Source organism: Ischnura elegans, chromosome 10 (assembly GCF_921293095.1).
Source record: "Ischnura elegans chromosome 10, ioIscEleg1.1, whole genome shotgun sequence".
In the NCBI taxonomy this organism is placed as follows: Eukaryota; Metazoa; Arthropoda; class Insecta; order Odonata; family Coenagrionidae; genus Ischnura; species Ischnura elegans.
This window is the reverse complement of record NC_060255.1, coordinates 78575738-78588937: the sequence shown is the minus strand read 5'-3', so window position 1 is coordinate 78588937 and position 13200 is coordinate 78575738. Positions and strand designations below refer to the sequence as shown.

Genomic DNA, 13200 nt, shown 5'->3' with positions numbered 1-13200 from the left:
TTATCAGTTGCCAGCCCTAGTTAACCGCTTCCATTTATTATGCGAAAAAAATGTGCTCATACAAAAACTATCACGTAGTGCCCAACATCAGCGCTGATATTTAGTGTTAGTTTTTAAGAGGACGCATACCTCGAGCTCAATCGGTCTTTTTTGTGACGGATTACTAGCTTAAAACTCATGCACCAACTTGGAATTTTCAGGGTGCATAAAAGAGATCTGCAAGGCAGCTGAGATGGGGAAACATCAGGCTGAGACCCTGCAAGGAACCAAACCCGTGGATGCAGTCAGCAGGAAAAGAACGAGAGCTGAAGCATTGAAGGATTCAGTGAGGCATACTGATAAGTACCTACCTTAGACAGTAGTGAATTTGTGTCAAACGTGCAATTATAAGCATAAAAAAGGAGAATGTCGAGCATTTGGTACAATTTTCAATAATTGTGGAAAGCAAAATCATTTTGCAATTGCATGTAAAGTTAGAAAATTGTATAATAATACTAAAGTAAAATCAGTTGACTTATCTGCCCAGTGTTGAACACGATCTTAATGATTTTATAATTGAAAATGTTGTGAGCAGTTTGAGTATACAGATGATTCGAACGTCTGGTCTGAGATTATTAATGTTAATGGTGTAAACTTCAAATTTAAACTAGATACCGGAGCTCAATTGAATGTTCTGCCTTACAGAATACTGACACATTGTAAAAGTGATAATTTGATGAAGGTGGAATTGAAACCCACGTCATAAATATTAGAATCATTTGATGGTCATCAAGTGAAGCCACTTGGAGTGGCAAGTCAAAACACTACGCAGAGGAGTTTTCAAATGTTCTGAATTTCTGGATTCCGGATTTTGAGGTCCTCAACTGTAATATGCTGGGAGGGTCCATCAAGAATTGCTCTTTTTACTGAAAATGATGAAAATGAACAGTTAAATCTACCTTTTTATCTAAATGAATTAATGAACCAGAAATGAAGAGCATCACTAACTCATGAAAATTGGGTGGTAAATTTTGCATTTTTTCACTTAAAAGTTATGAGAAAATGACTGAATGAGAAATACCTTTTTTGTCATAACGTATCTTTTCCATCCACTTACAGAATTACCTGGTAGAATTGTAATATTGGGTCTGACTGAAAGACCCCATAGGAAATGAACGTGAGCTCTCGAACATGAGCTGATATTTTTGGAGAAGTTTGCGATGAAGATGGAGTAGCCTTAACTCTTGCAACTGAATGTCAGGCGAGGGAAGAGCATTGGAGGTTTCACTCTCCACCAAATTTTTTTCCCTTACGGCAACTGCCGTTGATACATCTGTTGAGGAGACCACTAGCCCAGGGCAATCCATCCTCGAATACTCCATTTTTCCAAATACATTGGAGTCCAGCTAATACAGACATATGCAATCCAAACATCTGCATAATGCAAACAGCTCTAAGACAAAATATTTTCAAAGAAATTGACTTTTTTATTTACAGTATAATTATTTTCTTTAATATTTAGGTGCTAAACACAGTATAATAATTCTTTCATGTGCACATTTCAAACTATAGTACACAATATAAACGACAAAATCCATACAATATTCAATATTTTATTTAAAGTCAATAACTGTACAGTGTTGAAAGTCATTAATTTAGAACAAGCGAAATAAAAAAAATTAAATGAGTGAAATTAAACTCTATATAGAATTCTGATGCTTTGGCCTAATTGCTATTAGGCATAAACTCAGTCATTGCCGTTTGTCACAATCGGTAGCCTTTAGGCCTATGTGTAGTTTTGCCATCGCCTCATTAGTTATATTCCATATCTAATGTCTGCAAAAAAACTTCGAATTTAACTTTCAGCAAGATTCCAATGAAAAATATGTGTAGCTGGTTCAATGATGTGTACGATTTTCTAGTGTAGGAATTGCTAAGCTCCCCAGGAGAAAATTGCTGGCCTCATACCTGTTGGGAGTGTAAGATGCAGTAAATAGACAGAACAAAAAGTAAGCTTTTCTTACTTTTGACAAGTATTTATGTAACTGTTATTTTCTCTTTCTTGTTCCATCTCTCCCTCCCATTGCTGGCCTGAGGAGCTTATGGATTCCCACGTAACTTACTCACTCGTGTGGCCATGTGAACCCATGATGGTTTTTGGCCTCGCAAACGAACCGCATTCACTCTTCTGTCATTTCTATTTCCACTCCACATCTCTTTACATCCTTTGGCACTTGGTCTCACAAACGCAGTCTTGGTCAGTCACTTGTCTTATCAATTGGTCTACAGTTAACAGGCTGTTTTATCATACCGGCTGTTAGTTGACAATTTACAGATGGGAAAATATAGCGACTAAAAAGAAATGGCCGGAAACAGGAAATAATGGAGACAGCGTTGGCGCAAGGGACCTGCCAACAGGAAAAACTCCAGATGATGATGATATCCATCTTAAAAAATTGCTTTTTATTGTTGCAATTATATCTGGCTCACTACATATAAATCTCTCTCAGTTATCTTTTTATTTCTGGTTCTTAAAACTACCCTTCCTTGGACTACCCTTCCTATACCCTTAAGCAAGGATAGACGTATAGCGTATTTTAGAACATTGGCGGGTAGGCCCTATCCTTCCTGGAGTGTAGGGTAAAGGTAGAGGAAGGGTTGGGCCAGTCTCAATGAAGGGTAAAGGAAGGGTAGGGCTAATATGAAAACTAAAAATCCATAAGATAATATGAAAATATAAAAATCGCAACATAATTATCGCAACTAAGCTATTACAATCGCAACTAAATTAAACGAATGGGGATGAGTTGTAACAGTGATTTCTAAAATTAGAAGGCAGAAAAAAATTACCCTTCATGTGGACTTGAATCCGGGACCCACACACCGTGAGACCCACGGCTACCAAGGTAACCTTGCCTATTATATATTTATTTATTTGTTTCAGAAAATAACATCGGCATTCAAATCCCAAACATCACTCTCGCCATGTCTCCTTGACAGTCAAATAGAAACATTAGGTCATTTTCACACAATTATAGCAACTACTTTTCCTTAGAGGACTTTAAAATATTTGTTGTGCATCCCGTCTAGCTTTGCTATCAAAGGCTGCTTATGTTATCTTACAGAGAAGAGGTTCCAAGGAAGGATGGACGAAGGATAGTCCTAAACTTGCCTTACCGTTAATTGAGTGTAGAGGAAGGGCAGTCGGATGGCAGGGTAAGGAGTCCCAAGGAAGGGTATACCCTTACCTTACACTCAATAGGTGTTGGATGAAGAACATGATATTAGAATGCCACTACATTTCCGGGTCCGACAGAAACGACAAATTGAGAGAGATATAGAGAAAAAATTGATTACTTCGGACTTGATCCCTCGCATGATTTTCATGAAGTTACAGCGCACAGTATAGACCCACTCGGCTACGGAGCCATGTATTGTTCAAATTGCCCTCCCACTGGTGCAATAGAAAATACCGAAACTCGATTTCAAAACTGGGGCGAAAGTGGCGCCGCTCCATTTGTTGCAATACTTTTGAATCCGACTGTACAGTGTGCACGTTGTGAGGAAGAGTGATTCAACACTCTGATATACTTTTTTGGTGTCAAGTAACACGTGGGGAAAACATACAAGGCGATACGGCCAAGTATTTCACCCTGTGAATTTATTTAGCGTATTTTTTCCTTCAAGTTCAACTCTCTAGATTCATAGTTCCGGAAATTTCGAAAAAGTCAGTGTTCGCATTATTATCAGCATACATTTTTTTCTTCCTCATAAATACCGCACGAGGCAGACCAAATGAATTTCATGAGTAAATGGAGTTATTTTTCTTGTAGTTTTGCCGTATTATTTTTATGAAGGGAAAAAAAAATTTTGCTCGACGTAGGCTGTGAGAATTCCTCTAGTATGTATAAAACGAGACGTATCCAGAAATTAAATACCACTATGAAAAATATATTTTAAGCTTTTTTATGCGCGCTTAATTAGTCCTTCTTAATAGAAAGATACCGCCAATGATGTCAGCCATCGAAGCACGAAATTTTTCGCGTTATTATTTTGTAGGCGTTCACATGCAAGCTCATGCTTCAAGTGCGAGAACAAAAGGTAGTCGAACTGTGAAATTACTGAAAAATAGACAAATATCCACAGGATCTTCATGAAAATCATGAAAGCCTTAAGACCTGCTTACACTATACATAAATTCGCACGAGCAGTGGTGTAACAATGGGGGGTTGAGGGGATACATTGTTAACCCTCCCTCAAAGCCTTAGAGAAACGAAAAAAAAACTTTTAAAAACCATTGTGTAGTTTTGAAATATAGTAACTGAATCTGCTTAAAGTTAAATTATTAGTGCCAAAATGTTGTAAAATGTATTTCCACCCATGTAATTTTTCAAAATTTTTTCCGAACCTAAGGGGGTCGTCACCCCAGGCTATCCCATCTCCCCCAAAGCATATTCCTAGTTACGCCACTGCATACGAGGTAATGTCTCATTGCGTGAACAATTTTGGTGGACCGTAACGGAACATGTAGGAATGCATGAATCAAATTAGAACTGGTTCTATTTTATGTTCATGCATTCGCACAAGTTGGGTCGTTACACGGCGCATTTTGGCGTTCAATCTCGCGTTTATAAATTTAGATATTAACTTGTTAGAGTAATGTACCGTGTAAACATGCCTTTACGTAAGGAATGAAGTCGAGAAATGCTGCTCCACATAGAGTTGTTTTGCTCATGTCGGATACAGTTGAAATTTGACGCCACAATCCCTCCCTTCCTCTTCCATTTCCAGCATTGAGATGGTTGACAGCAGATCTGTGTCTATTTCTCCTCTCACATTTTTAGTTGAGTTTGCGGTATCATCTGCGTTGCATCTTTCATAATATTCCTCTAATTGAGTAAACAAGGTCTTCTTCGCTCTGGAACCATCATTGTTTCTCTTTTTATATTTATGGATTGATATCATTCATGCGATAGTTAATGTCCTCTAACGAGGAGAGTCCCTTAAGCGTCTTCGCCACATCTCGTTCATATTTTGCTATTTCATGGGAAATGGATAACCGTGAGGTATAGTTTTTGTTTCAGCTGCCAACACTCAATACCTGTCGAGATATTAGTGACAAAAAGTACCAGGAAAACGTCTAATTGTCTGAAAACAATGCAGGAACAGGTGACTTTGTACGCAGTCACGCGCACGGGTGCAAAGTTAAATACACCAACGGATGAAGTTCGCCATGAAAAAATATATTACCTAGCCGGGAGCCCACGGGCTGAACTCAAATGTTCTGGCACTCGATATGGTTACATTTCATATTGTCCACCCAACAGTGGCGGATACAGGATAAGGACAAGGGGGGCTAAGTGGGGGTTAAAACTTCTCTAGTAGTGGGGGTCGGAAAAAAATCACCATTCTATCTGGTGTAAGTTGGATACCCAGGGGGGGGGGGGGGCTACTTAGCCCTCTCCTTAGATCCGCCGCTGTCTGCCAATAACTGACGATGAATTTAACTTTCACAAATATGCAAACGAAAAATATAGCTTATTTAATTAAATGTATTGGTTTCCTATGCGTGCAAATTGACAAAAAAACTACCATTTTAAGTAACCTTGACTTCCCAAGTTTTCACCGAAGCTAATTTCTGTTTACATTACATTAACTACAAAGTTTGTTATTTTATTATTTATTTTGATGTTACTAGGGAGTTTTTGATGAGATGAGAGGAGGGATTGTTGAGCTGGGAGAGAAAAAAAGGGAAAGGTGGTCGAAGTAGTCGGCAAAAAAGAAACGGTATCTTTAAGAAAATAAAGAGGATTTGGAACAGAACAAACGTATGACGTTACATTACATTAGTTCAAGCAATCCGCATATCTCAAAAGCACTCCTCGAAGTAAATTTGTGGCTACAATCCCAATCTCAGGTTAAGTCATTGAAGATATTTTTCTAGCATTATTTATGCCGGGAAAGAGTGAAGTCGCACATAATTTGATTGGTTTTCCTCCATGTTCAGCATGTTGTTTACTCTGACACCAGCTAACGATACCTTTTTACGATAGTATTCATGCTTGTCATGTTGTTTGCAATCTGTCCCAATGAATATGGTTGACCTGTATGCGGACGCCCTTGAAAAAAAAATCGCTGAATGAAACGGATGAGATAACTTCCGCGTTAGACGCGTGCCGCACGAGTCATTGTAAGTTGTTAGCAAAATCCCATGATAATGAGACGTCTGCTCTGCGAGTCCGCCTTGCGTAGTTTCGCAACAAGTTTGTGGGGACTCTCTTATCAGGCAAGAAGGTGGCTGAAGGAGAAATTTGGGAAGGTTGCCGCTGGGACTAAAGAATTGGGCATTTAACGATGACAACATAAATATTTGAATCGGATAAATCTCAGCTTACTCGAAAAAGGATATTCGAGCTTCCAGCCGGGTGGTGGTGGGTGGCAGAATGGAGGGAGACCACTCGGCTGGAAGCCGGAATAGCCTTTTTTAGCGAGACTAACGCACAGAAATTCAGTTTTATTTTATAGAATATTGGTCCCGACAATGGAGTAAGCTGAGTAAGATCTGATGCTTTCCCGGCGAATATATTCTAAAATGGCTATTCGGGCTTCCAGCTGGGTGGTCCCTCTCCATTCTGCAACCCACCATCACCCGGCTGGAAGCCCGAATAGCCTTTTTCGAAAATATTCGCCGGGAAAGCATCAGATCTTACTCAGCTTATTCCATTCTCGTGACCAATCTTCTACATAATAAAAATGAATTGCTGTGCGTTAGCTTCGCTTAAACTAGAGAATGACTGGACCGATTTAATGAAATGCTACGACATTTATCGAAAAATGGAGTGTCAGAGGATAGGTGCCTCAGGACTGATGGTCCCTTCAGCCGAATTTACGCGTGTAGTAAAATATAAGGGAAAAAATTTCGGGTGGGCCGAAGCCCCCAAAGTCTGGCCGGCTACATGACTGCCTCTCAAAGTGAACCCCTCCCCGAAAATTTGAACGGACCTGTTCAAATATTCGCTAGCGAATTATGCGATACCGCTACCTCTTTTGCAACCGCGTCACCTTGTGGACCGAGGAGTTGATAATAATGTTGCGCAACCCGAGTGGTAGATAACCCTTCCTCCACGCACAAGGCTGTCCGCTGCGTTCAGTCATTCAGTCGACACGAGGAAACGACGACGCGACATCTTTCGGAGCGAACTCGCCGTCTTTCCCTCCGAAGCGATGAGCGACTCGGCTTGCGGGCCCTTCGCCAGGCCCCAAACACGGGCCCGCATCGAACAGGCGCTCCAGGACGAGGGCCTCAGGACGGAGTTGAAAGTCGCGACGAGCCATGACGAGGACTCGGTCAAGGGCGAACACTTTATGAGTTCCATGTATCATGTGAAGGGCTCGGGGAAGACTGCTGAGGGCAAATTGGTTACCATCCCCTTCGTCGCGAAAGTTCCCGTGCCGAACGAGGCATGGCGGGATCTCTACGGGACGGACTTGATGTTCCGCAAAGAAATGGACTTCTACAATGTTATCCTGCCGGCTTACATCGGGTTTCAGGTTAATAACACCATGTGGATTAAACTCATCTGTGCCTATAGTGATGGAAAAGCGAGAAAATGTGCCAAAGTGATAACAGAATTTGCATTCCCTCCTCAGAATTCATCGTAGTGAAAGTTCAATTAATATTATTTAAGTAATCACTCTGGATTCGTTGAATGTGTAACAAGAATCATGTTTGCTTACAACTAGTAATCATCAAAGTGAATATTTCAGTGCGAAGCATTTGATTAATTGGATGATATTCAATGAATCCGTGCTAAATTGTGTTATATGTTCAGGCCTGTTTACACGGCACATTAACACGTACGGGTTAATGTCTAAATGTATGAACGCGAGAATGAACGCCAAAATGCACCGTGTAACCACCCAACTTGTGCGAATGCATGCACAGAAAATAGAACCTGTTCTAATTTGGTTCATGCATTCGTACATGTTCCGTTCCGGTCCACAAAAATCATTCACGCAAACGTACATTAACTCGTACGTATTAATGTATCGTGTAAACAGGCCTTTCCAATATAACACAGTATTTAATGGTGGTTGCATGTTAGAACCGGTTCCGGCTACTAGGCTATCATTGGTGTACTTGATTTTGTTCAGTTTTCTAATGTTTTTATATATTATAATGCTCAGTGTCAGTGCATATGCGTAATGTGCAGTTTATACTCATTGTCAGTGCCTGCGAACAACATCAGTGCGCTCCATGATGGCTTAGTGGACGTGATCGTTTTGTTTTGGTTAGTGGTCGGTGGCATTTATAATGTTTGTGTTCTCTTGCGTTCGCGTGTTTAAGGTGTCGAATGGGAAGATCGATGGAAAAACGGAGGAAGATGAGTTCCGAGATGGTCTTGACTGGGTGCCCAGGTGTTTCTGCACTGTGAGCGATGGTGCTAACAGCATGGTGCTTATGGAGGACCTCAAGGACGCCGGTTACAGCATGGTGGACCGAATGGTGAGATTAAAATCAAAGGGTGTTGTACACGTTTTTAAATAAGATTCACACATTTCGTGAAAATCGTCATAATGTGCATATCGTAATAATTTTCATCTATTGTTTAGTCGTTGAAGCTTTTCTCCTCCGAGTTATTTGCAACTAAAACAATTTACTTCAAATTTGTGCTTGGTTAGAAAATGTGTCAACGAAGATTATTGATACGAGCCGATTTACGGTTGCAGTAGGTCTTGGGGATAGAGATTTACTCTTAAAATAACTCCGGTAATCGAAAGAAGAGAACATTTTGAGCGAAAACGTATTGTGAATATTCTTTTGATAAATCTAAAGTTTTTAATTCATTTACTATTAATTGCGATGGTGGTTGGCGTAACATGGTGAAACTCCTTCATGATGCACAAAGGTTAAGAAAACACTTAGCTGTTTCACAAAATAAAATATATTGCGACCGATTTCGATACAGCGTATCATCAGATGATGATACGCTGTATCGAAACCGGTCGCAATATATTTTATTTTGTGAAACAGCTAAGTGTTTTCTTAACCTTTGTGCATCATTTACCATTGAAAATTTTTAAGAAAAACATCTTTATCAACAATTTTTCACAAACGACTCTGAAACGACGTGCACAATTACGCGTACGTGTCATTTCAAAGGTTTTTTTCCTAGAACTATAAAGGCCGTCGTGGTCATAAAACCCGTTAAATCAATTTTTTCCTCATATTATTTCGAATAGCATCGATTTTCCTGCATCGACTCGAATGCCGACCAGTAAAAAGTTCCCTCCGAGCAACCAAATCTCGATTTGTATACCACCTAGATCATTCCTTAAAAAACAACTCTTTTTTCAATAAGTTATATTATTTTGATTGTTTCTGGCTTTACTTTGTGAAAATTCATTCTTAATAATAAAACGTTATTGTACTTTTCCACACGGTTTAATTAATAAACCAAGAACAAAATAACTGTTATTATAACGGATTCTGTACCTGATGATGTCGCCTCTGCGACGAAACCGGTCGTATTAATTAAACCGTGTGGAAAAGTACAATAACGTTTTATTATTAAGCTATATTATTGTTCAAAACGCTTTTTGATTTTTCTAATGTGAAACACAATAATCTCGTAATCGATGTAAATAATGGGATTAACTACGTAGTTCTTCGTAAAACTTTTGTTTTAAAGACCCAAGTTTTGCGGTATAACGTGTAGATGCCGTTTTAATACGAAACTCTTTTTAAAAATTTAGTATTTATATGTTTGATGTGGAGCCATAAAGTTAATCTGGTCATTGACATGATTTGCAGGTTCCACAAAGAAACTTCTGGGACCCTCTCTCTGTAAATAAAGTATAGTCTGGTAATTTTAATGAATGCAGATATACATCAAATGAGTATTCCTTCGATATGTAGTTCTGTGAATTTGAAGGTTGTGCATGAAGTTTTAAATGAAACACTTTAGGTTGGTATTTTCAAACCGCAATACATGAATAAGTTAAACTTAGAAGGGATCCTTCCACATTTCCTCTGCGTAAGAGAATATATCTTCCAACTCCGTGTAGCTTATCCAGGTCATAGGAAATTCATCAGCCCACATAAAAAAATTTCTGTGCATAATTTTGATGGCAATTTTTTGGTAATTTGGTACATTAAACTTATTTATTTTAGTACAAAATTTAACGAAACATGAGCCAAGTTTTTCGTCGATGTGAGATAGTAGTCGTACACTTAAAATAACCTGTTGACTTCTTCATCATTATGCGGGAAATAGGCTATGAAGGAAGGAACCTAGACCGGTTGAGAATTTTTACTACTCCATTTACATTAGACGCTGTAAAACTCGGTAATTATCCGTAATTTCAGCGCAGATCTTCTTTTTCTTTGCCCTGTATATCTTCTATTAGTTACTTATATATCTATTCTCTTTTACATACTCCGAATTCTCCTTGTGTCTCTCCGATTCGCTTAGTATTCAGTTGCCTCGATTTCACCTTGCCGCTCGTCTTAAGGCGATATCTGCATTCATCTTGGCAACTTCCATTTCCCTCCATTTCCTCCTCAGCTGTAATCCGTCCATATAAGAGCGTTGCCAGCTCGGGGTTGCATCGATTCTTACTGAGGACGTAGTGGTATCGGGACTGGTATGAACTTAGAAATTGATAAATAGAAGACCCTAGATGCTAAGGGGTACAATTGCAGTGTGGAGGTAAGTGCAGATAATGGTTGATGGGCAAAAAATAAAGAAACGTAAGGTAACTGCAGTGGGTTTAACCACTAAAGCTCCATTATTATTCCATTTACTGAATTATTTCCTTGAATTTAGATTTTTAATCTGACTGAACGACCCTATTTGTCATCCAGGGGCTCTCCTTGCTCGAGTTTCGAGGGGCTAATCCATGACATTCAATGAAAGTCAAGTTTTTTCCGATTATTTGGCAGACAAGAATCGAGTTTCCCATACTTGGCCATTCAACCACCTGGCTCGCCATGGTGAGCAAATGAGCTTCTATCCGCGTTCGCATGGCTTTACTCCAACATGTGCAGCATTTCCGGGTTTGTTCACCTCGTCAACATGCTCTCGTGTTCTGATTATAATAATTGTCGCGTTTGAATGCACTGAATTATATGTAGTGTGAACAAATTGTCTCACTATAACTTTTAGCAATGAGTTCGTTCACCGAATGCATGTTGTCTATTGTGATTATTATTCAAGTATTCAATCGATTAAAGTAGGTTTACATAGAGTACTTCAGAAGCCTTCTGGCAGCCCCCACTCTCTTCAAGGACTTCCTTCTTCAAATCACAATATGGCCTACTTCCTTTCATTATATCTAAAAATCCAATCCTCTTCCTTCCTCTCCCTCGTTTACCCAACATTGTATCCTGTTAACACTGTTTTCAACCTCCCCTCCCCGCTTAGTGCTCCCGCCATCCATATCTTCTGTCTCCTCCGTATCTCATCTGCCTCTGCTCCCCCGTTGAGAGCCGCCTCTCCTCCCCCGTTCATGTTCAACACTTCATTGTTCCTCCTCCTTTCCGTTTACCTCCCCTTTGCCATTCTTCTCCACTCTATTGTGATAGTTTTAAATAATTAGGGACAGATTTTTTTTAACCGGCGCCTACAATGAGCACTGGCATGCCCGACCAATCCTCGCGCCCTATTATGTCCAAGTGGGTCAATTTGACCAAATATGACCAGGTTTGCATCTTTTACTAAAAATGTTGAATTTCTTCTCAGTCTTTTTATTAATATTATTGAAGCTAGTCGCGGTGAACGTTCAACGGCCTTAACCCTTTCGCAGATGAGTTGATGTCGTCACGCGCTCATACCAGCCGATCGCCGCTTCTCAGCTACTGCACGGCATTGCGCACCTTTCTCTAGTAGTTCGTTGTAATTTACAGTGTTGTGAGTGTTACGTGTTCTCCTTGAACGAGTTAATGAATCGGAACTCTAATGATTTCACCAAATTGGGCGGGAACGTTGGCGTTTTTTTTTTATCTCAAACTTATGGGAGAGTGTTCAAATGATATTGATTTCGTCACAACTTATCATTCCCTTTCACCTTTAGAATTATTTGAAAGTAGTGCAATTTTGGTTTGAGTAAGCTGAGCATCATTATTTGGTAAAGTTCGTCTTCATCCGCTTAATTGATTAATACCCTGCTACAAATCTCTATAGAATGTTTTCTAAAGAACGTAAGGATTATACAGAAAGCGTAGTTCGTTCCGTGGTAGCGTTCTCGCTTTCTGAGTAGCTCTAAGGAAAATTGGCTCATGTTCCGTGTAGATCTGTAGAAACAATTTCTGTTGAGTAAGTGGATGACTGTTTCCGTGCGATATGTTCCGTGGAATATAGCATTTTTAGTTCCATTTCTAAGGGTTCTAAAAATTCTGTAAGGCTCATTCCAGGGCCTCAATTTTGTTCCGCAGAACAAATAAAAATTGCCGAATGATGGGTATAATAAATGGGATGGGGCAAATGTGAGCCATGAGCAGCGGGGTAGTTCATTCAAACCCGAAATCGCCATGTATTGAAAGAATTCGGTTGATGGAAGAGAAAGATCGGTGATAACGAAAGCAAAATATTCCTAATTCAGCCCTTCTCTAATAAGTTTGATATAAATAATGCTGACTTTGCCGCCCACTTTTTATGAGTTTGTGACGTAAATGTGGAGTTCCAGTTAATTAGCTCATGGAGAACCGATCATAAAGGGAGAGAATCGCTCGCGAGTGTCTAAACAACAATGATCATTGCGAAGCCCATGCACAATTTCCAGGAGTAGCTGAGAAGTGAACTGCTCGACATGAGTTCATGACGCAATCAACTCAACTGCTAAAGGGTTAGGGTTCTCACTTTTCCGCCGCGCATAGCTCGAAGAGTAGATGGGGCAATGAGAAACGGACATTACAGGTTTCTGCTATATTTATCAGCCATGGACCGCGGAAACCTCAATGAAGAATTAGATCTGTTCACTTTTCAAACTCTGTCTCATTGACAATTTAAATAAATTTGTGAACGATCCCAATATCCATTTAATCTGTAATATATTTTATGCGAGTACATTTGAATTGAAAAGTTACTGAGGAAGGTTTACAACTGATAAGGAGTATATTAGAGGCTTGTCGTGATTCAGTTTCAGAGTTAGTGGTCCGCAGAGTTATATGGGATAGGAACCGCTCTGGATCAAATAATCGGACAATGAAGATAACGGCTA

General features: G+C 39.6%; 1 protein-coding gene across 2 annotated transcripts in view; it reads left to right on the top strand.

Moving 5' to 3' along the window:
• Nucleotides 1-217: 217 nt before the first annotated feature.
• Nucleotides 218-13200, top strand: part of LOC124166809 — a 28589-nt gene continuing 15606 nt past the window's right edge. The window contains exons 1-2 of one of the 2 annotated variants that reach the window (XM_046544502.1): nt 218-325; nt 8327-8485. In XM_046544502.1, coding sequence (XP_046400458.1) covers nt 233-325; nt 8327-8485 — 252 coding nt within the window. In that variant the 5' untranslated portion in view covers nt 218-232. Of the gene's footprint in view, nt 326-6955; nt 7531-8326; nt 8486-13200 lie in introns of those variants that run through there. The other variant, XM_046544500.1, reaches the window with a different exon arrangement.